General features: G+C 38.5%; 1 protein-coding gene across 1 annotated transcript; it reads left to right on the top strand.

Annotated features, from left to right (window-relative positions):
• Positions 1–3: 3 nt before the first annotated feature.
• On the top strand, positions 4–19076 carry ZFAND4 (zinc finger AN1-type containing 4; the record flags this gene model as incomplete). Its single annotated transcript, XM_084265443.1, has 9 exons — positions 4–187; positions 7209–7284; positions 7379–7446; positions 7939–8125; positions 12794–12941; positions 13036–14217; positions 14826–14880; positions 17017–17134; positions 18941–19076. 9 exons carry the CDS (start codon positions 4–6, stop codon positions 19074–19076), a joined length of 2154 nt encoding a protein of 717 aa, XP_084121569.1.
• Between the last annotated feature and the right edge of the window lie 8752 nt (positions 19077–27828).

The raw sequence follows: 27828 nt of genomic DNA, 5'->3' as shown, positions 1-27828 counted from the left end.
GTAATGGCCAACAAGAAAGAGCCTCCTTTTTTCAATGAAGATAACATGGGACCGTTTCACTACAAGCTTCCTTTTTATGAAACTATGGAGCTGTTCATTGAAACGCTCACAGGAACATGCTTTGAACTGCGAGTTTCCCCCTTTGAAACAGTTATTTCTGTGAAAGCTAAAATTCAAAGACTGGAAGGTATTATTCTCTCTTATTTCAGCATAAACTTTATCACTTTAGAGGAAGCCTTGTTCTATGTATTATAATTGCTAAGTTCAAACCAGATAATTTGAATGATTTGTTCAGTAATATATATAAGCTAGGCAGTCAATTTATGGCTTTGGTTTAATTGGAGTGGAGTTTTCTGTTCTTTTTCCTATCAGTTCATGGCTTAGGCTTCTTTTTTGGAGAGGGAGTTACATTATTATTAAGATAAATCTTAAGAAGCCTATGGTGTTAGGTATTATTATTGATACTGTGTGTGATATAACCCTTTTGGTGTTGCAAGGATTCTTTGCCGTGAGTTGTTTGTTTACTGGCATAGTTATAACCCCAAGTCTTGCAGTATGTCTGTTGCAACTGTCTGAGCGTATTTTACACTAGGTGCTGTTGCTTCTTAGGTCAGTCAGTTTATGGTTTGTTTATGATGCTGCAGTCACAAGGGCAACTGCAGTGCAGGCAAACCACAAAGGCAACATGAAGTTACTGACTTGAATTTTGTTCGGGCAAGTGATCTTTTGCCGATAGAGGTGTAGCTGAGCTTTGTCTTAAAATTATGAACTTGGCATGTCTTGCAAAGTAATAACCTCCTTTAAGTTATGAGGGCAGTCCTGCTGCTAATGCAAGAAGTAGAGATGTAGGTTAGTCCTCATCCCTTTCTCTCTATGATGATAATGATTCAGTATGGAAGACTGTGATTTGAAATATTGCATTCTTTCTCTCTGGAGTTAAAGAACTGTGTAGCTGCACAAGCTGAGGGCACCAGAGTTGCTATTTTTAAGAAAAGGGATCATCTCTTTCTCCAGCATATTTTTACATCTTTTTCATGTTTCTGTCGGGTGGAACCCACCCTCTGGGAGATGTAATATGATGCTTTAGACTGAAATCTAAGGTACTCTCTTACAGAAATATGTGCTAATGGACAGATTAAGGTAGCTGGCACAACTGTTAAAATACAGAGGCATTGCAACAATAGAGGTGACTTTTTGCTAGTAAGGTCCCATTAGGAGAAGCTTGACTGTGTAGACAACTAGAGTTTGCATCAGTATAGCTACATTAGTACAACTATGGGGATATGCTTTTGTTTCCCGTGGACAGGGCTATAATTAACCACAATTCACACAACGTGGTGAGATTCTCCTGGAGGCTGAAATCAGAAAAAGAAAGAATTTTTTCTTTCTCAGTAGTGAATATAGACATAGCAGAGACAGAAGGAGATATGTGATAGAATGCAATCTAAGAGCGAATTAAAAGGGGGCATAGGCAATAGAGTACAGGAGAAGGTAGGCTATCTGGACAGCATAGATGGAGTGAGCTTTAAAGGATGTGTGAAGGGACAAGTGAGAGCTGTGAGGAAATTTCTTGTAGTCTGAAACAGGACAGTGCAAATAGACACACTGAATTATACCTACAGCTGGGTGTGCCTACCTTACAAAAGCGTCATAATTTCTTATTGGAAGAACAGCTTAGTAATAAGACTGTAATACTGCTTACTCAGAATGTTCACATGTTGTAGTTCATAGGATGATAAAATAATTAATAGTTTAGGTGCCTGCAGTATAGACTTAATTAATAAGCACATTTCATTAAAAATTGGAAAAGTTCACTGGTGCTTATCAGATTGTTAGAAGTCAGTTGAAATACCTTAATACTCTGTTCTGGAGTTAAAAAATCTGCAATGCCCTGATTAATATGATTTATGAGGGGCAGAGTGAAAACGGATTGATTAGCTATGTGTGAAAGGGGCAGACACACAATGATAAATTAATTTTATGTTGTATTTGGGGCTGCTATTACATGTAAAAAATTAACTTTTCAGTGACAGAGTTCCAATTTTAGTGCACAAGTTCAAGCAATGAATCACCCAAGTAAGGTGAAAATCCGAGAGTAGTTTTCTGTTTGTGATTTAGCATGGGAGGCAGAAAGCTTACATCTGTTACTATTTCTGCTGCTGGTTTTCATTTTTTGTTACTGTATTGTGTCAACTTGCATGAGGTGTGAACCTCACTTAAGCAGCGTTTCTGGCTGGAGAATGCCTCCTGCACTGCTGGGAAAGTCCCTAATATGGACTCATTTGGGTGTTGAGGATTATGGTATGTAAGCATTCAAAAAGATGAATTTTGGAAAATTTTGTGACCTGAAATCTTAAATAACAAAACTAGAATCATACCAGAGGCTAAAAAAATTATTCAAATGTCACTAATGCTTTAAATTGTAAGAGACTAGTAATAAAACTAAATCATGGCAAGCTAATCTTTGTCAACAACTGGAATATCAATAGCTGTAGACAGTCTGCATGGTAATAAGAAAGGATAATATAGATGGCATGTTAGGAATTTTGCATGTTTCTGATGCTGTTTGTCATTCTCATTGCCCAATCAGTGATCTGATATGGAAAGGGTTTGTTTAGACAGCTGTAGTAGACGTTGGTACCTTACTAAGAAGGAACTCTACATCTCCAATATCCCATTTACAATCAGTTTAGTCAGTAAATAGCATGGGTAAAAAAGTAGTTGGTTCAAATGTGTCTGAAATTTCAGTGCAACTCTACTCATAAATTGAATTTAAAGCACTTCTGATGTGTGTTTGTATCAGATCTAGGTATTTGTCCTCAAATCAGTTTCATGGAAAGTAACCACTTGGTATGCAAAAACTACGATTTGTTGTAATGCTGACTTTGGAGCCAGCTGGAGTAAATCACACCTAGTCCCAGATTCACTGAGTGAGCCTTTTTAAATGGTATGCTGGAGAAGGAGTAGCTCCCTTTGTCTCTACTGGTGACATAAAAGCTAGAATACATTCAGCCAGCAGCATAGTGTAATGTTGCCGCAGTGCTACCTATTCCACTGGGCTTGCTTCTTGTTGACTATGTGTATTTGAAAGCAGGATCATGTATTGATGGACATGGATAGGATGGTACCCGAGTTTCAAGGTGATGTGAAAGACTGAGCCTTAAAACATGAATGGTACTTAAAAATAGCAAGATCTCATTGAATGAAGAAGTGGCATAGTCCATTGTACAAGTCTTTGTAGCAGCTGTGCTGGACAAACTTTGCAAAATTATTTGAAACACCTATTATTTTTCTGAATTTTATAGAAGACTTTATTTTCAGTCAGTGAATTCCTTTCATCTGTTAAAGAACCATAGGTAATACTTGTCAACATGTTTGTTTATTAAGATAGGCTAGAGTCTCAAGGGTGGAGATGGAGTTTGGGATTTGAGGTTAGTATTTTTGTATTGTTATTAACTTGCAGAAAGTAATTTGTATTCTACAGTATGGAGTACGAAAGCCTTCATTTATGTAGCTTAAAGTAAGAAAACTCAGTCATGGTTTGTTCAGTGACTGTTTGCAACTGAATTTCATGATCAGTGTATGTGAAAACATCTACCTTAGCTGAAAATTTAGGTGTTCTCCTGTTCTTGTATTATTATAAAGGGGAAAAACAGAAGGAGTTTCAGAGTACATGGTAATTTGGAATGTTTGTGTTTGTCAGGGGATGACAGATGTAACTGAGTAACTCTCTTGTACATGTGCATACTCTCAATTTATTACGAGAGTTGTTATTTTTCTTTGCTCTTTTTGCTGTCATTATTTTGCTGCCTATGTGCAGCAGCTTTACTTTAAATGAAAGGAACCAGGTAAATATCAAGCATACTTCTGGATGTTGTAATTTCTTTCTAATATTCTGAGTATGTCCTGATGATATTTATTACTAATTGCATTAGAGAAAATAGCTATGCTTCTGTCAGGACTGGAGTAAGTGGGTTGCACAAATGTGAAGTGTTTTTAGCAGAACCAGTTTTGGTTTTCTTCTGTCTACTACTTTTCCTCTATCTCTTATTTGCTTTGTCACTTGCCTGTTCACTGTGCTGATAGAGACTGGAAGTTCGTGGAGCTTTTTTTAAGCTTATGCTTTGTCTGAGCTGGGAGAACGTTCCTGCAAATGCAAGCCTGTGCCCAGATCATATGGTTAGAGCAGCATCTAGAAGGTGTAAATAAGGTCACCTTTGTCAGGAAGTTTTGTGGGCCTGTGTTCAGTTCTTGGTGACTTGCTGTTGCCACAGACGACTTCTTGTCAGTCCTGCAGATAAAGAGCAGGTTGGTACTGAGTTAAAATCATGCAAATGAAAGCTGGGAGGTTTGACAGTTATAAAAATGGGCCTATTGGTGTAAGTTGTGAACCTTTGCACCGTTCCCTAGAGTTGCTGTTTTGTGGGGGACTACCAGCCCAGCTTCTCAGTAAGCAGGACTGAAAAGTAAATGTTTAAGAAACTCTCCAGCAATTTCAACTTTGGATGAAAGATAAGTGCACAGGTTGAACTTTGACTTCAAAATGTTTGTGGTGGTTTTAAACATAGTAACATTCTATCCACAAAATTAAATCAATTTTTTTCTGAAATCACCAGGGGTTTTTTTCTTGGGTTGGATGTGACCACATCAGTTTCCCTGGTGAACTTACTTAGCATGCCCGAAAGAAGAGTAAAGGAGTGAAGCTTCAGGGTGTATCTGATACACTGATTCCAAGGCAGGATAGAGTACCTACTTCTCTACCTTCCCCCTGCTCCCCACCTCCTCCTTCTCTTCCTCCTACTTAGTAGGTCAGATTGTTGGCACATCTGCAGCCATTTCAATAGAGAGTCTGAAGACTTTTCTGTCCTTCCTATAATATCACCTAGCTAGCCCAATTCCTTTTGAGCATTGAGGTGTAGCTTATTGCCCTACTTTCTTCTCCACACCGATTTAGAGCAGGCTGGTGATGCAGTTGTGTGCTGCTCAGGGAGAAGGCATAGTGGATGGGTATCTCACAGTTCCTATTATTGCTGCAATTTTACATGCTGATCCCATGTGCAAATATGTCCTCAAAAAAGTCTTGCTATAATCCAGAAAAGGCACAAGTGATGCATATTTTTTGTACTTGAACCTATAAAGCATGTGCCATTTCCTCCATGTATAAATATAGAATTCTTAGAAAGCAGCATGAAAGGGAATTAGTAATAAAGACTTGTCTGTTTCCCATTACAGCAGAGTATAGTCTTTTCATCTGTTCAGTTCATCAAAAATACATTGTCATTGTTAGATGAACAAAACCATGTTTCACTGCAGCACAGCCAGTTGCAAGCCAGCCTTTTTTACAAATACTCACCCAGTTTATCAAAGTAATTGGAAATTGCTCCTTGGAGGCTGCTGAAACTGTAACAAATGCAGACAGTAATGACTGTTTGTAATCAGAAGACTGCAAAACAACACAGAAAAGAACTTCACTGTAGCCTCACTGGCTGTTGCCAGCTTCTTTGTTTTGCTTATGCTGCAGGCTTGAAACATAACCAATAGCCAGTTATTAAATAGCTGGCAATGTAGTAGCAATTATCGTAATCTATATACTGCGTTCCCCTAATAAATGTCTTGCAGAGTTCAGAGGATCCAACATTCATGTTAAATATTGTCCAGATGAAGTAAAGTTGTGTTATTTATAAAAGAGAAGCCTAGATGTCATCTGTGGTGAGAAAAGAAAAGAAAATTGTCTTCTCTATACTTCTGTATTTCAAATAATAAGAATTGTAGTTCCTCCAAAGTGTAGCCCTGCTTTTGCATGGGGATGGCTGTTTAGCAGGTGTCCTACTTGCTTTTGAATCTGCTTGGGCTTCAGAATCTGGTACCCTTGTCTTCCTTGTTGGTGATGAGTGTTGGTAGCTTTGTGCCCTTCCTCCAGGTAGGAGGGGGCTCGTTAACTGACCTTATCCAAACATGCAATGAATGAAAGTATAAGGTTACTTTAATTTTTTGGAAAGCACATACAGCTTTTGCTACTTAGCCTGAGGAGTAATTTTTAGACCTTTTAGAACAAGTAGGTTTTTGCGTCTATAGATATTAATTTAAATTATCATTTGTGTGGAATGCACAAATTCCTCTTAATTACCTGGATTTCAGTAGACAAAATGAACAACAGTACTTCCTTTAGATGTTGAAGGGAAGGTTTGTGGAGTTTTTTCAAAGCAAAAAAATACATCTTCCTATTAGCCTTAGTCTTTATTTGTGTGTGTGTGTGTGACCAGAGATATCTCATCCTGTCATAACTGTCCTTGTTTGTATTCTGTTCAAAGTCAGGGAAGTGGCAACATTCTAGTAAAAATGTGTGAAGACCCTGGGTTGTACCAGCTCATGTTTACTGTCCTTAACATGTATTATTACATCTGTATCTGAGTTGACTACACAGGCAAAAAGAAGCAAAGTTAATTGTGTAGTATATGGATTTTTAATATGAAATTCAGTATGCTTGGTTTCTTTTAACAAAAAATAGCCAAACCTGTCCTAGAACTTGAGCTTAAAGTTAGTATTAGTGCAAATAAGTAATAAAATGTTCTGATGGACTGAAAGAACACCCACAACAAAATGTTCATAGTACAAAGGTTGGCTAACTGCTGTGGTACTATACTGTACATGTGAACTTTCAGGTTCGAAACGAAGCAGTGATAAAAATAATTTACAGTTGTCACCACTGTAAAGCTGCCACTAGTTGCCTTAATGCGACCTTGTTTTTACTGTAATACAGAAGAGCAGTGTGTGTCTAAATTATTCAGCAGTTCTGTAGTTAGAAGCTGTATCCTGTTTTCCCTGCCTGTGGAGGTAAAGCTATGAGGTACAGACAAACAGGTGGAAAAAATTCCCTTGTCTGATGAGCAAGTATTCAATAAGCCTGAAGCACTTGAATACTTCTACAGACCCCTTGATTAGTCAAAAGATTGAACTCATGTGTGAGCCCATGTCTGCTGAAAACTTTAATTTTGTTCTTAGTAACTATTTGGGAGGTTGGGTATTATGACTAAAGGTTACTCAAGTGCCTGTCTTTGTTCTGCTTCCTTTCTTCTTTCCCCTGTGATCTCCTTTCTTACCTGTCCTCCATTACCCCCACATTCTTCAAAAAGCAAAACCCACCAAAAGCCTTCCCACCAAGCTCCAATTTTAATACTTTTTTTTTTTATTTATTTGCTTTTGGTTAGGTATTCCTGTCTCTCAGCAGCACTTAATTTGGAATAATATGGAACTGAAGGATGACTGTTGTTTGAATGATTATAAGTAAGTATTGAATAAAATTGCAATGAGTTTTTCTGAATGATTGTTAACATAAGCAAAAGGAATACTACAAAAATGCCTTTATTGTTATTTACAGCATTTCGGAAGGCTGCACTCTGAAGTTAGTTCTGGCTATGCGAGGTGGACCTATTAACACTAGAAGAGGTAGGTATTAACTCAGAAAATAATTACTTGTGACATAACTGTAAACAGCTGCTCTTAGCTAAGCATTTTAGACAAGCAGACTTCAGTTTCAAATTAATTGGAAAAAAACTTGACAAAAATTGAGGGACTTTTTTCCATCTTTTCTTATCATACCACGCGCACCATCCTTTTCATTTCATTTACCCTTAGTTTTACAAGTATCTTTATATGTATAGACTCATCAAGTCAAAATCAGAAATTCTTCACCTGCAGGAAAAATGATGCTGTTATGTCACTATACATTTCAAAATCCATTCAGTAAGAATCAGGCATTGGTTTAGTCTGATGATGAACTTGGGTATGTGGATCATCTATAGACAAATGAAAATGGGCAAATCCCTTTAAATTTTAACTCAGAAAAGATTCAGCATATCCCCATTGCAAACTGAACTGAGGTCTCAAAGGTGATAAAAATAATAATAATTTGTTTCTTTTTTTTTTTTGTCTGTGTAGTTCCTGTGGAAGACCCCATCAGGGAAATGGCTGAATACATGGATCCCAGCAGAGATGAGGTCTGGGAGAAAGGGCCGTCCAACAAACAAGTCACCTTCTTAGTATATCGAGAAGGAGATCAGTTGAATTTCTTCCGTGTGGTAGACCGTGGAGATGGCACTTTAACACCATTATCTGAATCTTTGAGGTACAGTTGGGTTTAATATTTATATTATTTTTCAAAAGGGGGGTGATATATAATTTTCAACTTTATTTGTTGACTTTATCGAAAGAGTGTCTGGAATATGTCTCAAGCCTTACAAGAGCTGCTAAAATGCTGTAGCTGCATGGCCTAACGGTGCAGTAGTACTCTGTGGTCAGTGGCCATGCTGATGCTCCACTGTCACTGTGTGTGTCAACAGAGTGAGATAAATTTGGTATCATGCTTGGGGTAATTCTCAACATTCCTGCCCCTTCTGAAAGGGAACATTTCACAGGAGAGTAAATTTGGCAGTAAAGTTACTAAACTTTTTTCGTGAATTTCTTTCTCTTTCATCTTAAGGATTTTGTTTCCATCAAAGGTATTTGTTTAGTTTTATAAACATTTATCTGTTCACAGCATAAATTTTCTATGACTTGGCCAAATTATTAGTCAGGAAGTTAGTAGATTGGCCATGCAAAATCTTGAGAGGGTTTGTCTAGAAGTTTCCAAGAAACTGAGTTGGGTCTTGGGCTCTGATGGGAGAGTTTGGGTGGTTTTGGTTTGTTGTGTTGTGGGGCTTTTTTTAAATATACTGAAAGTATTAGCAACAGAAGCTAGCCTTTGGAGATAATTAGGCCTCAGATTAGCTAGTCTCAATCACTGTCACAGAACCAAAGTATGTCTCCTACTTTGTAGTTAAACAGGTTAGCAGTCTTGTTCCTAAAGCTGTCAAAATTTATATCTATTAAAAATATTAGGTTCAGTCTTTATACTGCAGCTTTTGGGTAGGTTTTCTGGGGGCATTGGGTTCTTTGTTGTTTGTGGTGGAGTTAATTCCCTGAAGAACTTAATAATTGTACAGCTGCCAAGGGAAAGGCATTCTTGTTCTGGGGACTAGCTGTGTTTTCTCCAAGGCTGAGGCTTTACTGTTTTATGTAGCTATTCTAGTTCCTGTTTGTAAACTGAAAGCAAGAGCTTTGTACTGGGCTTATATTTAGTGTGGTTAACTGGGTTCAGTGACACTTACAAACTTTGAGAACTGTACTTGAGAACTACAGGCTGAACAAAATATCAAGGTTGAATTCCCATATGGTACACAGAGTAGAAAGAGCGAGTGTTTGATATACAATTATTGGAGGGATAGAAGAGGAAAGATACAAAGATGTTAGATCTGTGATCTTATCTTTGGGCCCCTGCACTCTTTTTCAGTCGATAGCCTGGTGTGGTACTGTGTGTAGATCTGAAATAGGTAAAACCCACCATTGGTAAGAGCAGAGAACCTTGCTGCTGCATTTACCTGATACACTTCTGGAAAGAGGAGCAGACAGATGTGATTCCTGTTCTGACTGATACCCTGCCTGTTACCAAACTGTCCCCTTTTACCTTTTCATTCCAAAGAAAGATTCAAACCAGTCCAAAGAACTAGAACTGTGGATGCTATACTGTTAGTTGATGGAAGCTGTCAGAAGGAGCCTGAACTTTCAGTTTTCAGTGTAATGGGCTCCCTGGTATCTGCCTGTGTGTTCAAATTCACGTGTGAGAGACAATTTTTTTTTTTTTTCATTTACAATTAGCATGGACAGATGTCTAAAATTCTTAATAGTTCTCAATTAGGTAATCCCAGTGTATAGATTAAATTGTAATTTATTTAAGATTGGCTAAATGTAGCAAACTGGGGAAATAAACCACACCTTGCTTTTGCAAGGCATCTTGGTAAGCGTTTCAAAGTAGAACAGTATGTATAAAAGTTAGATACATTGTACTTCAGAAAGGTGCTGTCACTGGTCAAAAGATCCAGTTAGGTTGGAAGTGACCTGAGTTGAAAATATTCAGTTTGAGTTGTTTCTCTTTGTCATGGTACCCCAGCAGGTAACTATGCACCACATAACTGCTCACCAAGGGGTTGGTGGGAGAGAATCAAAAGAGTGAAAGTAAGAAAACTCCTGGGTTGAGACAGTTTAATAGGTAAAGCAATAACTGTGCATACAAGCAAAGCAGGAATTCATTCCCCATTTCCCATGGGCAGGCAGGCAGGTGTTCAGCCATCTCCAGGAAAGGAGGGCTGTCACAAGTACCAGTGACTTGAAGACAAATGCCATCATTTTCAATGTCTAACCCCTGATTCTTTCTTCTTCTCCCAGCTTCATATGCTAAGCTTGACACCATATGGTTTGGAATGTCCCTTTGGCCAGCCTTGGTCAGTGTCCCCTCCCAAGTCCTTGTGCTACTCGCTGGTGGGGTGGGGTGAGAAGCAGAAAAGGCCTTGGCTCTGTGTAAGCAGTGCTCAGCAGTCACAGAAACATCTCTGCTTTGTTAACACTGTTCAGCACAAATCCAAAACACAGCCCCATACTGATTACTAGGAATAAAGTTAACTCTCTCCCAGCCAACACCAGCACATTCTTCCTCTGCGCTTTCTGTGGGGGTTGATTAATTAGCCTTATTGCTTAAGGCAGACAGTAATTGCAGGGGGGGGAGAAATCCTTTTTTGAAGTCTGTGTCAGACTGCATGTGAAATGGAAAAGGGAAAGGAAGGAAACAATGGAAACAAATCAGATCTTTTTGTTTTAACTTTGTAGAGAAAGGCTGTAAATCACTCTGAATACTGATGTTTTCCACACTGACAATTAAGCATGTTTCTATGTGTGAGTATACTGGTGACTGAGCATTTTGAGACACTTGTCTGTGAGCTTTTCTCACATTGCTTATGTGTAAGGCAGAATTTAGTGACTGCAGTTTAGACATGAGACATTGGTTTGGGCTTTGTTTAATAGTTCTCCAGGTCATTTTATCTCTGTTTAAGTTAATGGTTAAAGCTTGACAATGATTATTGTCTCGAGATTAAACAAAAAAACTGTTGAAGTTGTGATAAAGGACTGGTGGGCACTGGTGTTAAAAGCTTCATCAACCTACTGATGTTTTTTGAGGCACGCATCTTACAAACAAGGTCTCGGGAATGTTGACACCTATGGGTAAAGTAAATTTGAAATCTACTCACTGGAAAATGGGCTAAAAGTATCAAGTACAAAGCTCCTTGTCCAACTTTTACGATTTTACAGTCACATTAAAGAAAAAAAAAGCCTTTGTTATTCCTTTTTTCCCCTCAGTGTTTGGGCTCCTATTTAGCCAGAAAGTGCAAGAAAAAAATGGCAGCTATTCTTTTTCATTAAAAATCCACAACCAAATAAACATAAAACCAAACAAACATGTGAGACATTTGACTTTTCTTTCTGTCCTCACCTTATAGGAACAGAATTTCTAAGAATTGTTTTGATATGGTGACTTAAGTCTTTGCAGTTAAAATATTGAAGTAATTCTGTAGTGGTGGATCTTTACTGGGAGAGAGATGTAGTATCTGTGTTGACTGTCCCTATATGGAGCTAGCTGTTCAGGTTTTGGTAAGAAGTGACTTGACAACATTGCTCATTCTTTCTTTGAATTTGCTGCCATCTTACTCTTAAAGATCTGTCTCCAGCTGTGTTGCCTTTGGAATTTTGCTACATTTTAGGAAATGGATTTTGAGAGTCAGTGCAAAAATACTGGCCCTTTACTAAGGGCAGCAGAGTATTTCCAAGAATCAGGTAAGATGCCAGCTCTAGTGGGGGTTTTTTGATGTTTTTGTTTTTAATTTTTGGTGCTGACTTTCTTATGACCTTTTGTTCTTCCTTGGCTTCTTCTGAACAGTAGAAACTTCAGTTAAATCTTCTAAGACGTCTATATGAACACAGGGGAATTGCCTGATTGTCACAGTCTCTAGATGATGACAGCCTAATAGAAGAATTAAAACATTCTTTAAAATGTGCTATACACAGTGTTGAAAATGCATCAGTTTGTAATGGACAGTCCTAATGGTTCTTCCATTTCACTGTCAAATGTTGGATGTGTGTTAGTGATTAATGCTTCACTGCTTCATAGGGGGAAAACAAGTCAGATACTGACTTAAAAACATTGAGGTGTTGCCTTCTGTTAGAATACAGAATGGAAAAAGGCAATGTGATGCTATAAATTTCCAGTGACTACTGCATTAAAATATTTTGTGTAGGGACTAGCAATTGGAACCTGTTAATTTTTTTCCAAGTGTGAGAGACTCTGGAAACCTAAACTGATCCTTTTTTTTTTCTTTTTTTTTTCTTTTCTTTTTTCTTTTTCTTTTTTTTTCTTTTTTTTTTTTTTTTTGAAAAGGAGAAATAGAATATCACATCCACATGGGTGAGCCCTCCATTTCCATTTATGGTGAGAACACCCCTCAGGATGGATAGAAATTTGGACTTTCCTTCCATGCCAGTGTCTGGTTAATTGGAAAACTGATCAGCTTGTTCTCTGAGTCCCACAGTTAACAGCTTTGGCCATACCTTCAGGAGACATTTGTGGAACTGGATATCCCCTCTGTGGGGAAAATATATAGTGAGTGTGAACCAACTGTATACGGTATAACAACTTCCCAGAAGCGTGTCTGTGTTCTGATTTCAGCATCATCACTTTGCGTGAGCGTCTTATAAGGAATGCTTATGTGATAAAATAAATGGATTTGAAATGTCTTTGCATACAGCTTTACATAATGCTTTGTCAACAGATCAACTACGGATATGACTTTCTAGTTGTGAGAGTGCTCTACATTGAAAACAATGAAATCACATGATTAGAGGGTGAATACAAACTTTCTTTTCTTTTCAGTGGTGGTTCAGTTTATAATTTATATGCTGATGACGAAGATGAAACAGAGGCATCACCTTCTGGCCAACAGATTATTGAGAATTCAATTACTATGAATAAAATGAAACTGCTGAAGGCAAAGATGGAGAACATGAATCTGAGTAAAAAGGTGAAGCTTGGATTTCAATTTTTCTATTGTAAAATGGCTGTAATTGAAATACTAATTCTTGTTATGTGTGGTTTTGGGTTTTGCTTTTTTATAGCCTAAGAAGACTGTCAAGGTGAAACCACGTCCTCCAATGGCTCCTCGACCGTCTAGTGGCTCCATGGGTGCTGCTCGTCACCGTTTTTTAAGAGTGCTCCCCCATATTGGACAGTCCTGCCTACTTCCTCCTGGGAATTTGTATCCCTCAGAGTCTTCCCAAAATGCACTTTCAGCATTAGCTACTTTGGCCACTGCTGGTAGAACAATGCCATCCACAACTAATGACTTTCTTAAGGAAGATGACACTTGGCAGAGCAACTCTTGGTCTCAGTCTGTTAGTAGTATCAGGTTACCACCGAAAATATCTCGCGTCGAACTGGAAAATGCAAAACTACCTACAAATAGTATTCTGACTGCTGTTTCATCTCTGCCTGCAAATTCAGAAAAAGCATCTGAAAATGTGACTTCAGCAAGCGAGGAGGATGCTGTTTTGATTCCAAATCTAACAAATGCAGAACTGTATGGAACAGAAGAAAAGCTTCTACCTGAAACAGATGCTTTTGCTTTGTTAACAGAATCGAGCACCACTGAACAGTGTAGTGAGGTATATGACATAGGAAAGGTGAACCCAGAACTCGAACTGTCTGATGGAGATGACGAATCCAAGGCTGTAGAGCAGCATAGAAAACCTATTAGCAAAGTGCTGAGCACTGCAGCAATGGGGGCTGGTCTTCTCAGTACTCATGAATTAAGTCCTCAGAAAAATCTGCTTTTGTCACCTCTTCGGTATTCGGCGCAAGCGACATGTCACAGTTCTCTGAAACCACAAGCACAACCCAAATGCTTTGAGGCTGGTAACTTCAGATCTCCTGCCTCCCCAAATGTACTTCGATCGTTGGAAGTCCGTAATATAGCAGACTCGTCTTTTTCTAGGACTACTAGATTTCGTAGCGTGAAAGTAGAGTCACTTGGCAAAAGACCTGATGTAATTTCTAAAGCAGAGGTTAGGGACATCACAGATATGGCTAACAGGGCATCCAAAGAACCTGTAAGTTCTGTAAGTAACTTGGGATTTCTGGCTTCGCTGGCCCGAAGCACAAATAGGGAAAGTTTACAGAGTTCCTCTGGGACAGGAAGGTTTCGGACTTCTGGTATTGCACTACCTAGAAACCTGCAGCATTTTCAGGAACAAAGCTTTAGGAAAACTGCTCCTCCAAATGAAGCTGCTGAATATGTTCTAGTGAGTACTAATGCTTCCAAAGAAATCCAAGTTTTCTTTTTTCTGGAACTGGCATTATGACAATTGTATTTACGAGTGTGTGGCTGTGTGTCTTTTCAGGAAAGGCAGATGGGCAGGGGGAGGTGTACTTAAATCTCTGATAGTCTTAAACTGTTTTCTGAATTCCTCTTGGTATCTTATCTGCCTGTTTATCTGAACAGGCTGGAGAAGTAATTTTTCCTAAAATTTAAAGTGGTTGTTTAGCTAATAACTAAAATTATTAGTTGTTGTAATGATAGAATTATGGATGCCTGTGTTTGAAATGTCATCTGACTTCCATTGCTCACTAATTGTCATCTATTCCAAAGTTGTCCCTGTGACTGACACCATATGTGCCTAGCTTCAGATCTTCTTACTTTGGTGGTGTGAAGTATGGGGAGAGTATTAAATAGTCATTTTGAATAAGGGTTTATATTGCAGAATTTTAATTTTGTGTACAGAAGTCGTCTTTGACTCTGTATAGGGACACTGATTGATAAAACATTGATTTCAAATAAACTGATACCAGGCTTTTAATTTCATTTCCATCTGCTAGTAATTTCCTTGTGGAAATTTTTTTTTTTTTTTAGTCTGCGCATGGGCTTGGAATGAATGGAAGTATTGCAGCTGTAGGGAAAAGAGTAGGTAAGTAATGTGACTTAAATAATTGAAGATGACTCTCTAATCTTTCCTGATATATCAGATATGTAGAGGACAAGAATCATTTATCTTTGTAAGGCATATGTCTTTCAAAGTCCTTGCTGTATTATGCTTTTATAGCATGGTATAACTTTTCATATTTTAAGCAATATCATCTCTATCTTAGGTAGATACACCTATGACTCTTTCCTAGCTTTTTTAAATACTCAGTGAATCCTTCATGTCATCTGTAGACCTAAACATGACTTTCTGCTCTGAAGTTTCCAGAAGTTCAGTTCTGTGTATACTACTGAGCAAAATAAGAGCCAAATTTATTCGTAGCATTGTCTTTAGGACTACAGCCTGAGCCAGAAATTCGGCAAAAGCAAAGTGGAGAGGAAGCAATAAGGGCACATGGATGCTGAAGATTACTAATACAGTGTAGATTTTTCTCTAGTTTTTTCTTGTGGGCATCATTCTTTCTGCCCTGGTCTTCGTAACTGTGGAGTGCTTAATGCTTAGCATCTGCTGAAAACAGATGTGTTGTGCCTAGATACGAATTTTTTATGTGATTAATTCTCCTAGGAGGAATGGAATAATCTAGATTAGTACTTTGAAAACAGTGACAGCGTCAGTCACAGACAGTGAGCTAAAGATTCTCAGCGCAGTTAACTTTTCTCTCCACATCTCTGACTTGCAGTTTGCAGATTTGCTTCTTTTTCTGTATGACAGGAAAAGTGACAGGCATGTATTCTGGGATTTTAAGATCTAGGTATGGAAAATGAGCTAGAAGACAGATCTTGAAGTAGCAGTTGCCACAGGAAAGATGATGTGATTGTAATGATTTGGGGCTAAAAGCTGCTAAAGTAGTGGATTGTGCCTTCGTTTCACAACCAGGGGTGCAGCTTTGAACTGACGTTCAATCAATAAATAGGTCTGTCCTTACCTGCTCCATTGTAAAAGAGGCAATACCCTAATAGCCACATCTGCCTGGTGGGGAAGCATCGTTTTGGATTGATCTATGAAGATGACACTCTTCTGGTACATCTTAGGCAAAAGTGTGTTTTCCAAAGTTCCAGACAGGAAGAAGATAAAGTTGGTGTTATCATATCACGCAGGCTCTTGAGAAAGGGAGGGCTGGTAATGATCTATTGTATAACTGCCCAAAAGACAGATTCAGTTTACGTGTATTTGTAAATACTATTTGGGATAGCACTGGTTGGTAATGATGACCACAGTGTGTAGTGACTGCCTGGTGTTATTACTGAACGTAGCCTGCTGGGAAATGACTGCTGGGATTAAAGATGCACTGGACAAAAAATACTTCTGAACTCATATGAGATCACTTTTGGGGAGCATCCTGACAATACAGCAGCAGAAGCACTGGAAGAATGTTTGAGAGGATGTGTTGCTCATTTTCACTGTCCTAGTAAATATGCATAAGCAAGTTGTGGACAAAGAGCTTACTGCTACAGAGGGAAGCAAGGTGCCTTTTTTTACATGCTCTGCAGTTAATAAAGCAACAGACGAGAATCACAGGTGAAAAAAGTCAAAATAAATTTTTAAGTACAGAAATTTTACAAACATCTGCAAAGTTCCTTATGAAACCATACTGCTAAACAGACACCTGTAGTCTAATAGTGTACTTTTCTTGCAATTAGGGAGTAGCAGCAAGATTTTTAAATGCTGCAGTATTTATTTGGCAAACTTGAGTTATTAGCTGTTGAATGTCCTAGATGCTACTTTGTACTTGACTAATTCATTCTTTGGAAAGCCATTGCGTGCAGTGCTTTCCCAATCACATTACATGTTTTCATTTAGCATTTGGGAATGCCATTAGGAGATGTATTTTTTACATTATTCTGTAACTTCTTGCTTGTGTGAACTTTTAACAGGTGTTAAAAATAATGGGTCTAAATCCTGCACTGTGCTGCCTCTTCCAAAGGCGTTTGGAGGCTTGAGGTGTGTTATCTGGTTTCACTTTGGGGTTTTTTTTCCTCTCTGTTTAGGCTTTGGGGTTCCCACTCGAGGTATCCCAAGAAATGAAAAATGAATCTGGGTTTCAACAGATAACATTTAACTGGTTTGTGATCAGGAATAAGTAAAAATAAAATGTCTTTGCTGTCTTTCTACTTCTGAAAGCAGGTGAAGCAACCCATCTTCCACCTGTGAATGGCTCAATTCAAGCAAAAAAGAAAATTACAAAGCATTGCTTTCTTTGTGGCAAGAAAACTGGATTGGCAACCAGCTTTGAGTGCAGGTAGGCTGAGTGTATAACCAGCTGTTGTTTAAAATTGATAGCTGGGTTAACCTAAGGTTTTCTATGCTCCACAGTATTCCTTAAGTGTAGCAAATCAAAATACAACCTTCAAAAAAGTTGCAATTCTCAGTTCAGCAGAGCTCCAGGAATTAAAATTCCAGAGTGTTGTGTCTGTTCTGCTGTTGAGGGGTATGTTCTTTGAGGAAAATCAAGAAATGCAAGGTATCAGAATGCAAGATATCAGGAAATAAAGAACATGATTGCAAAAGAATAATGATGACATTTTTACTGGTGTGGGGAGAACTTGCTACAGTGATGTTCTGCAAAATTTCTTGACAATAATTACATCATTAACAACTTGAGAAAAAAATGGGTTTGCTAGAATTTTTCAGAAAATCTCCCTCTAGTTCGGTCCTATCAGAACACATCTGCACAGTTTGAGAGTTTATGCCCATTTGTATTTGACAGCTTTTTGATTTTGCATGAGTTCTGTTTCTTGTGAGACTTCAGTCACCAGTATCTAGAGCACCTCAGAAGCAGAATTCCAGACTGCTGGTGCTCCAAAGCAAGACTTACAGACAGCACAATGAGACCTGGTGCTTGGTGGTGATCACTGGAAACTTAAAAAAACCCCCCAAAACAGCAAACCAAACAAAACACCCCCAAAATCACCCAAACAAAAAAACCCCACTAACATCCACCCCAACAGAAACAAAACCAAAACAAAAGAAACTGAACCACAAACAAAACCAACCCCCCTGCTTCCTCTGTTGATCTTGGTTCTCAAAGTATTGTTTCACACAAGTTGTTATTTTCTCAGTATTGTTTAGTGGAGGTTGGGAACTGCCACACTGTGAGGGCTGCATTTGAAGCTGATCTTGGTTCATGCCAATAACAGAACAAGACTTCTGCTGTTAGGGAATTGTGTTGGAGAGTTTCAGGGTGCGGAGCTGCCTCCTTACTGAGTCTTCCATCTTTTTGAAACAATTTTGGAGACTGCATACTTTTCTGCTGAGCAAGTAGCTGCAAACTCTTCTAGAATTAACTAAGCAGCTTGCTGAAGGTTAAAAATGAAGCACAGAAAAACGGTGAAAATCACACTTACCCAATAATAACATTTGTTCTGGTTTCAAAAAGAGCAATCATATGACCTATTAATAGAATGCAACATGAACCAAATAGAGAATACAGTCATGTGAGAGAACTCATTGATTACAGGACCAAGAACCAAAGAAAAGCAAATTTATTACCAGGCACACAAAGCTGAAGCAGCAGCTGAAGAGTATACTATGAACCCAGATAGGGGGTTATAGTCTGATAGTAAGTTGGAGGAGTACTGCTTATCTATTACAAGAAACTTGATTTTAAACAATGTCATGTGAGTTTATGCCAAGCAGAAGTTGTGCTGAACTGAACATCTGTTTTGGTGGTCTGAATGATGTGGTGCTTTTAGTTCCATGGTTTTGTTCTCTGAACTGATGTTTTGTGCGGTCTTTAAAAAGAAATAAAATCATCAAAGCCCATTTTTCTGAATTTATAAGGGTGTTGGATTCTTGCTAGCTGGTTCAGGACTACTGATCTTGCTTAACTTCCCACAAGATGAGACTGTTGTGTTAAAACTGCAATATTCAGCTACAAAAATGTCATTTTGATTACCCCACCAGTTCATGTTATCAGTCAAGGATTATTAGAATCCAAATAGTTATGTCAAATAAACAAGACATGATTAAGCCAAAGGGCTTCAGACATGTCAGAGAGTTAAAAGCTTCTAAAAGCTTGTAACTTCTAATATTCTTGATTCTTCAGATGTGGAAACAACTTCTGTGCGACGCACCGCTACGCAGAGACTCATACCTGCACCTACGACTATAAGAGTGCAGGGCGAAGGTATTTGCAGGAGACCAATCCCGTCGTTAGTGCACCAAAACTTCCCAAAATCTAAACATGAGTGCTCTGCATGTGGCCACTCTGCTGTTGAAGAATTGTATTACACTGAGAGAAGCACTTGCTTAAACTGCATAATTTTGCCATGCTCCTTATTTAAAGATTTGCCAAGTAACAAAAGCACAGGAGGATGCATCCTATCGAAGACTAATGTGGGCACTACTGCAGTTAAAACTTTTCTTCTTTAGTGAATGAAAAGTTAAAGATTAGTTTTTAAAAACTTACACTATGATTTCACTGTTACTGCACGTCTTGTGTTGTGTTTTATATTTTGAAAAGCTATTTCACTAGACAAGTCTTTAAAAGATGCACTTTACTAACTTTATTTACTGTATAAGCAGACTCGAGGGGGTGTTGTAATGAGGGTGTCCCGTAATGTCTTCTGTACTCCTGCGTTTTCTGTCCATTGCGTGGTACCTTCTAAGTTATTTCACTAGGAAGATCCTCCTCCCTCCCCTTTCTTCAAACAGCCTAGTTTGAGATTAAGGGTGTTGTAGTGTGTTCTGCGCCTCTGTTCTGTTCAGATTGGTGTTCATATGCTGTGTAGCCATTCTGAAAATTATATATCAATCACATTTTCTTAAGCTAGTAGTAGGTAGGACAAGTTTGTTTTTAAATAGAAAATTCCCCCTTTGTTGCCACTGAATACAAGGAACAACTTAACTTTTTTTTGTAATCCTAGATTTTTTTTAAGACTTCACAACTTGGTTTGTTAAAATGTTGAATGCTGTTACTGGAAGAAATTCTAATAAATATAAAAATTTATTCTGGTTTATGCTCTTGTAAATGCACAAAATAACTTTTCCTGGTATCTTAACAGCATGCTCCTAAAAGTTGGGCTTTGTTGCAGCGGGGAGGGGATATTTTCAATAGTTTTTTTTTCAGAATGTCATCTGTTTCTGCTTACTTTGGGAAAACTCCTACCAACTTCACTAGGAATAGTGTGACCAACACTGTGTGCTTTAAATAAACCTCCTGAAGTCTTATAGATGTACTTACTAGCAAAGGTAAAATGTATGTTCAACAACTGGCATATATTAACCTTGCAGCCTTTCTCCCCTCCAGCTGATACTGCACAAAGGCAGTTCAGTAATTGCATGAGACACCTCTAATGAGCATGTAGCCACTGCAGAAAGTGATGCTGGAGGAATATACCTACTGAAAGCTTTCCTCTCATTCCCTTAATGTGTCTGAAATCTATTTTTTATAAGCTTACATTGCTTGAGGTGTTCTAGTATAAAGAGATTAATAAAAAACCTACAACTAAACATTAGACCAAAAGAAACCTCCACACTGCATCTAAATGATTGAATGCCATGGTTGTCCTCTTGCCAGAGTCCTTAGCTATTTAGCTGGTTGTGATACTAAAATCATCTAGGCTGCATTCCAGTCAAAGAGTAGCAGCTGATGAGCATGGCAATCAAAAGGTAGGCTAAAAAAAAAAAAAGAGGATCACTGAAAAGGGAGAGAAGTGAATCGAAGAATTATCATCCTTGGAGGAAATCCATTTCATGTAGCCCACCTGCAACTTCTTAAACCTTCTGGAGTTTTCAGAGTGTGATGGCCTTGGAATAAAATTCAAAATAATTCTTTTGGGCAGTGACAAGTTAAAAAGATAGTTTTCTCTGTGTGTGGCCTCAAAGCATGCTCTTGTTGGACAAAGTTACACCTAGTATAAGAATGCATCATTACTGAGCAGTGCCACATGCTGTGAACACGAGTTTTTATTTCAACTCCAGTATGAACAAATACTAGATGCTGAAGAAAAAGAGTAAGGAACAGGGGAAATGTACTAGTGATTTCCCAACAATTACTTCTGGTTCAGCAACTGTCTTAGGACAGAATCTTTTTGTAGGCACAGTAGAGATTTTCTAAGAAGTGGAATTAAAATAATATTGGCTGTGTTCACTTATAATCTGATTTTGCATAAGCGTAATTGTCAGGAGATTATTTTACAGTGCATTAGAATGGCCTTATGCAGGTTTTAATAAGACTACGTAACTGAGGTGTGTGCAGGAAGGCTGAGTCAAATCTTCATCGTGACTCTTCCTTTCTACGTACGCATAATGAAGTGCACAGCAATGCTCTTCAGAAAATGCAATGTAGTAACACTCTAATTTCCATATGTGTAGCTGCTTGTAAATTTTTATTATACCTCACTTTGATTATACCTAATACAGACATTTCTTGTGCAGAACTCTCCTGGTTTTATTCTCATCTCCACTATTGTGTTACAGGCACTCTTATTTTCAAGGAGTAGTACAGCTCTAAGAGCACTTAAATTTGTAATTAATTGCTAGTTGCTAATTTATATGCTGTCAGGTTTTACCAAATCCTGTGTTAGACTGTGCTATGGATTAATTACTGTTTACTGTGTAAACTTACCTAAATGGTTTGGTTTTCTGGGTATTAGTGCACTGTGGTGCTATGCATCTGCTGTAGACAAATGTTTAGCCTTTGTGTATTTGTTTATGTAATTAGATTGTATCATAAAGCATTTGCATAATGGAAGTTTAACAGTGACTTTGGTGTGTGCTTCTCTACCTTCCCGTCACATATTTTTTGCATGCTGCTTTTATGCTTGAGGATCTATGAGGCATAACCAGGGTGATCTCCTGTTGAATGACCTCCGGGATTCTTGTGTCAAATGGGTAAGTGCCACAGAGGTGTCAAACATGTTTTTGGATCTTGAACAAAATACTTCCTTTCTCTGAAATCTCTAGAAGGTCCTGGTGATAAAAGCCTGTCTGCTTGCAATTCCTATCTCTATTCAGTTTACAGGCCCCCCAGGACGTAATTGCACTGGTGCCCCCTGGTGCCTTTTGCTCATAATCTTCAGTTGTAGACAAGGCTAGAATTTTCAGTGTGTTGTATGACAAGAATGAAGTCTTTCTAGCTTTTTTACATACCACGAATTAGACACTTTGGTTTCTTTTTTAAGTACTTCTAGCTTCCATAATGGGACATCATCTTCTGGGTGTAAACTATGGCTTTGGAGTTGCTTGTGCCTGTAAGGACTTGCTTCCACCTGTGGCTTTTGTGTTGGGTCATGTTTTTTCCATTTTTTTTATATTAATCAGGTTCATCTTGAAATGCATTTGACACTTTCCCTGGTATGTATGTTCACAGTGAGCCACAGTTCCTCCTCCTATGAGGCCATTCATCTGAGAAAGCAGTGTGAAGCTATGGAACAGTTGTGTGAGCTCATGCTGCTTCTGATTACTGTAGTTCTTACCCTGATTGTAGTTTGGAGTAGCGCCCTGGTTCCGGCAGGGATAGAGTTAATTTTCTTCCTAGCAGCTGGTAGACTGCTATCTTTTGGATTTATTATGAGAATAGTTTTGATAACACATGGACGTCTTTAGCTGTTGCAAAACAGTCAAGGACTTTCCAGCTTCTCATACTGGCCTGCCAATGAGAAGGCTGGGGGTGCCTAAGGAGCTGGGAGGGGACACAGCCAGGACAGCTGAACCAAACTGACCAAAGGGATATTCCAGCAGCACCGCTTGAGAACTACATGAGCGTTTGTTTCAGGTGGTGAGCAATTGTGCTGTGCATCACTTGGTTTTGATATTCTTTTCTTATTATTACTCTCTTCTTTTTCTGTCCTATTAAATTATCTGTATCTCAGCCCACAAATTTTACCTTTTCTTTTCAATTCTTTCCCCCATCCTACTGGGCAGAGAGTGAGCAAATGGCTGTGTGGTTGCTTTAGCTGCCAGCAGGTTTAAACCATGCCAAGTAATTCAGCAGTGCTGGGTGGAAAATAATGAAAAAAGGTGGTTTTCTTCCAGTAGTTCTTGTCCTGTTTGAAGATTATAGTCTAAAAAAATCATATGATGTGCTCAATAGAAAGATGACCTTAGTCTGTTTCTTGTGAAGTAGGTGTGTTTAGAGCCATTGGGATACTGTGGGTGGTAACGCTTGGTTTTTAATATGTAGAACTGTGTTCACTTTCCCAGCAGAGTTTGCCAAAACAGTCTTCTGTTCTCTTTAGCTGGTTTCAATTCCTAGTTTATATTTGGTGTTTCCAAGGCTATGCAAAAATCAAGGCAAATACACAAATCAAGAGTTTCGCAAGCAAATCTTCTAACTGATCAGAAATGCTTTCCTACCCCTTTTGCTGTATAAGAGCAATTGCTTGAAAAAATAACATTGTGTTTCAACCATGACATGTTCCACAAAGGCCACGAGATGTCAGTGGAGACCCCAGTCTGAGCAGATTTGGGCTTAACCAGTCAAATGTACAAAACAAGGACACAATTACGTATTTGTAATGATGCTTAGGCTATTGGTGGTTCTGACCATGTCTTCATAAACTGTCCTTATTTCTTAATCAGTGAAACGTGCATTCCCAGGTAGCCTTCCTGAAACAAGTATTTCAGCACGCTGGTCTCTGTCCTCCATCGCTGCTTTATTTACAGTCGAGTGGATGCTTGCCTTATTTTTCCTCAGTGGAAAACCACCCCTTTTTTTAAATTAGAATTATAGCCATAGGTTAAAGAAGTGTTCCCTACTTTAGCTCTTTAAACCTCCTATAGGATTTTCTCTGATGAATTGTTCTATCTGATAGAGTTTCACCAAGACGGTTGCATGGTTAAAGAACAAGTTGTACTTCAAAGCCTTTCCAGACTTTCAAGAATGGTGTGTCAGACTCTCTGTATATTGCTTTCTCAAAAGATGAAACAATGTCATCCAACTGCATGTGGCTTGACTCCTTGCACCACTGTCTTCCCTGCAGCTAATTCCATGAATAAAAAGCCCACTTGTAGCCATTTTTTCTTGGGACCGCTAGCCACGTCTCAAAAGCAATATTTAAAGGCAGTTGTTTTAAAGCCATCAAATGTGTCAAAAGGAATGCACCATTTAAGAAAACTGCAGAATCCAACATGTGCCATGCCTTACTGCTGTGTGAATCTCTGTTGCTTAGGTTCTGCTTATTCTGGACGTTCCTTCTCCCTACTATACCCATATTCAAGTGACTGGGAGATGGCATTTTCAGCCCTTTTGTGTGTCAGTCTTTGTCTCCATCTTTTTTTATCAGTGAGTCCATGAATAAGCCAGTATGTTTGGGTTTCTTAGTGCAACCATGTAAGTTTTTGCTCTGTGTTCTTTTATGGCCGTCATGTGCATATTTCTTGGAAAGGATTTTAGCTCAGGTCATTGTTTGCCTTTCCTATTAACTGTTCTGTAGGGAAAAGGAAAAAAAATCCTTGCATAATCAGCAAATTAGTACCATATCTACAGAAGATTGCGTAAAAGAGGAAGACAGCAATTTCCTTGCTTACTGTAAGTCTTTAGAACAGTTTATTGGTACTCTGGCTAATTTGAAGCAATTTCTGCTGGCAGTGTTCAGTGTGAGAGGTTTTGTTTGTTCTGCAGGATCTTAGGGAATAAAGCTTACCTAGTAAATAGGCTGGGGTTTTTTTGTTTTGTTTTCAGAAATTATTATAAGCATCACTCTGAAAAACAACTGTATCTAGGAGTGTGGTCCTCTAGTTGGTGCGTAACTTTTCTCCTTCATAGGGGCTTTGTGGCAGAGAACTTGAGGTGTAAATTCTTTGTGAAGCTGCAGAGGAGAAACACCAGGGGGCAGCGGAGGCTTTTAAGACTGGCAAAATTTTGGGTTTGTCCAATAATGATTTACAAAGAAAAACACAGAAAGAAAAACTGTGATTATTTCTTTATGACCCTTATTCAGCCCACTCTGAACAGATCTGAAGAGGTCTGCAATAGTGTATGTTCCTTTCTTTTTCCTATTTCCAAAGTGCCCCCAAAACATGATTTTATGCTGATTATTAGGTAATCTTAATGTATTGTGGAATAGAGAGCCCTCCTCTATGAATTTCAGAGATTTCTGCTACTTATGTTATGCTGGATACTATATGTGCAGTAAAAATATTACCTGTCCCTATAATTTCATGCTGTAGAATGAAATATTTATTTCTTACGGATACAGGGTGAGCATAGGAAGGAATAAACTCAGTGGTGTGCAAGGAGTGTGCACTGATCACTCCTAATTACTTTTCCTTTCTTGTCTTGCAATTCAAGAAGCTTTGACAGGTCTTTCAGCAACAGAAATGCATTCCTAAACCACACTTAAAGGCTATTTTCAGTCCTTCCTAATCTGATCTTCAGTAGGGCTGATTACTGTGTATCTCATATAGTGTGCGTATATGTAGAGCTACGTAAGGATTATGTATTCTGATCATATCTGGATGAAATTAGGTGTTTCTGCCCAGGACCAGAAATTCAAAACAATACCTTATCAGAAAAACAGTATGATATACATGGTATTAGATGAAGAAGGTTAATGAGTTGGAAATAAAAACTGAAGTTTTCTAAAAGGCAAAATCAGGAGTTTCGAAATGTCCTCTCTTCCTCTGTGGTGTTTTTGGTGGGTGTTTTGCTGTGGTTTTTTTTTAACAAATGAACAGGATTTTTTTTAAAAAAAAAAAAAAGAAGTTAACTATTCTATTTTTACTTTTCCTTACATAATCACAGTCTGGTTTGGGTTGGGAATGACCTCAAAGACTACCTAGTTCCAACCCCCCTGCCATGGGCAGGGACACCTGCACTAGCCCGGGTTGCCCAAAGCCCCGCCCAACCTGGCCTTGAACACTGCCAGGGAGGGGGCAGCCACGGCTTCTCTGGGCAACCTGTGCCAGGGTCTCACCACCCTCACAGGGAAGAATTTTTCCTAATATTTAATCTAAATCTCCCCTCCTTCAGCTTAAGGTCGTTACCACTTTGTCCTATCACTACACTCAGTGATAAAGAGTCCTCTCCAGCTCTCCTGCAGGCCCCTTTATGTACTACTAGATGCAAGAAGTTCTCCCTGGAGCCTGCTCTCTCCAGGCTGAACAACCCTTACTATCTATAAGCTTAACATGCAGACAGTCTTTTTATTTTACTTGAATTGATGTTGTTTGAACAGTAGACTTGGTTTTATTTTGCATGCATCTAATTTGTACTTAATTTCAAGTGCTGGAACTGTTGCCTGTAATGGGCTATAGTTGAGATATAGGAAATGGTTTGCTAAAAACCTGTGCTGGCTGCTGCAGTTATAACACAGATCTATAATGAAATATATTTGGTTTTACACATGGTCTTGAAACTGAGGATTGAGTGACAGGATTTCTTCTTAGCATTGTCTGTCTTGCCAGTGATCATAGGTAGTTTAATTCAGGGGAAACAGGGGACAAGTCAAAATAGATTGGATTAGCTTGAGCTCCATCCAGGCCAGCATCTCTGTCTGAGAATAGGAGGTACAGACACAGATTTCTTTTGTAACCAAGTGTGCAGGAACCTGTTTTCACTGCTGGATCCTACCTCCTATGATAATGTCTGTTCTGAATTGTGAAGAACTTGCTGTCTCAGTATACAGTATGGTATCAATTTGGAAGCCCACAGAAGTCTAAAACTACTTTTTAATCTTGATAGAATTCACAGTCTCTATGTGTAATGTGAAAAGCATTTTCTTTCACTGTAATTTTTAATTTCCTACCATTTTAAAATTGAAATTCACTTGGCCTAATGTTATAAAAAAGGGAAAGCAGTGTCTTCTGAATATTCAGTATACTCTGTGTTTGTATCACATCTCCTCTACTCCTCTTTTTATGGTAGCGATTTGCTGTCTTTGCTATTCCAGAGCCTCATTATGCTTGCTATCCTCTGGATCTCCTCTACTTTTGCAATATACTTTGAGATCCATCTTTCTTCAGATCTCTGGTTCCCCTTTTCCTGTCCTGTATATTTAACTTTAAGTGGCTCAAGGTATTGTTACAATGGAAGCCTCTAAAATTGTGATAAAAATAGTATCTTGTAAGATATGCCCAGCGTTCTTCCAAGGGAGGTCCTATTGAAATGCTTAGTATTATTAATCTGTCTGTACTCTGGACAGGATATAAATAGCATTAGTCAGAGTATGAGGAGAAAATGCAGGAAAGTTCTGTAAGGGGAACATCTTGCTGAGTTTCAGCATAATAGCTGCGCTTATGAGGAAGATGTCTGAGTTTTGTTACACAGAAACAGGCTATTTTTACTCCTTCACCACATCTGTATGTTGAATGCACGGAATCTGTTTTTTCTACTGGGGAGAGCCAAAGCTGAAATACTGACCACTAAGAGGTAGCTCAGAAAATGTCTTTTCTCTGCATATTTGGGTTTGGTGGTTGTAAGTTAATGTAACTTTCTCTATGCTCCTGAATGGTCTGAATAACAAACCTGGAAGTGCAGCTTACTGGTCAGGTCCTTTCTCCAAGTTCTGATCAGTAGATGAGGAAATATATAATAATTTTTAATTTTTTTTTCCCCAAAATGGTGAGATGTAGTCCCAGCTCTGACCTCTGGAGACGCATCACTGGTCACTGAGCTTCACTTTTTTTCCTAGCAGTGCATATCCTGCCTTGAATAAGCATGAAATTTACTGAAAGGACTAAGCTAGAGACTTCTTTATTTTCTGTAAATACTAAATGACTTGCAGTGCTATAAGCCTTAATCAAGCGTGACACCTTAATATTGTTGACTAGATTTTCCTAGAGCCATATCACCCATACAGAGACAACTGGTTTTGTTTAGAGACATTACCTTAAAAGCTCAATTTGTTGCATTTTGCCAACTTCTTCCTTAGTTTTGAGGCTCAGTAACGAGAAAATCCCTATTAATGCTTGTACAGAGGATAGCATTTATGAGGTCTGGGTTAGGCTGGCTGGCTGCAAAAGCTTATCTGCTCGGAGGCAGATTCAAAG

Source organism: Gallinula chloropus (genome assembly GCF_964237585.1).
Source record: "Gallinula chloropus genome assembly, chromosome: 5".
Taxonomy (NCBI): domain Eukaryota; kingdom Metazoa; phylum Chordata; class Aves; order Gruiformes; family Rallidae; genus Gallinula; species Gallinula chloropus.
The sequence above is the reverse complement of the archived record's forward strand: the minus strand, read 5'-3'. Positions and strand labels throughout refer to the sequence as shown.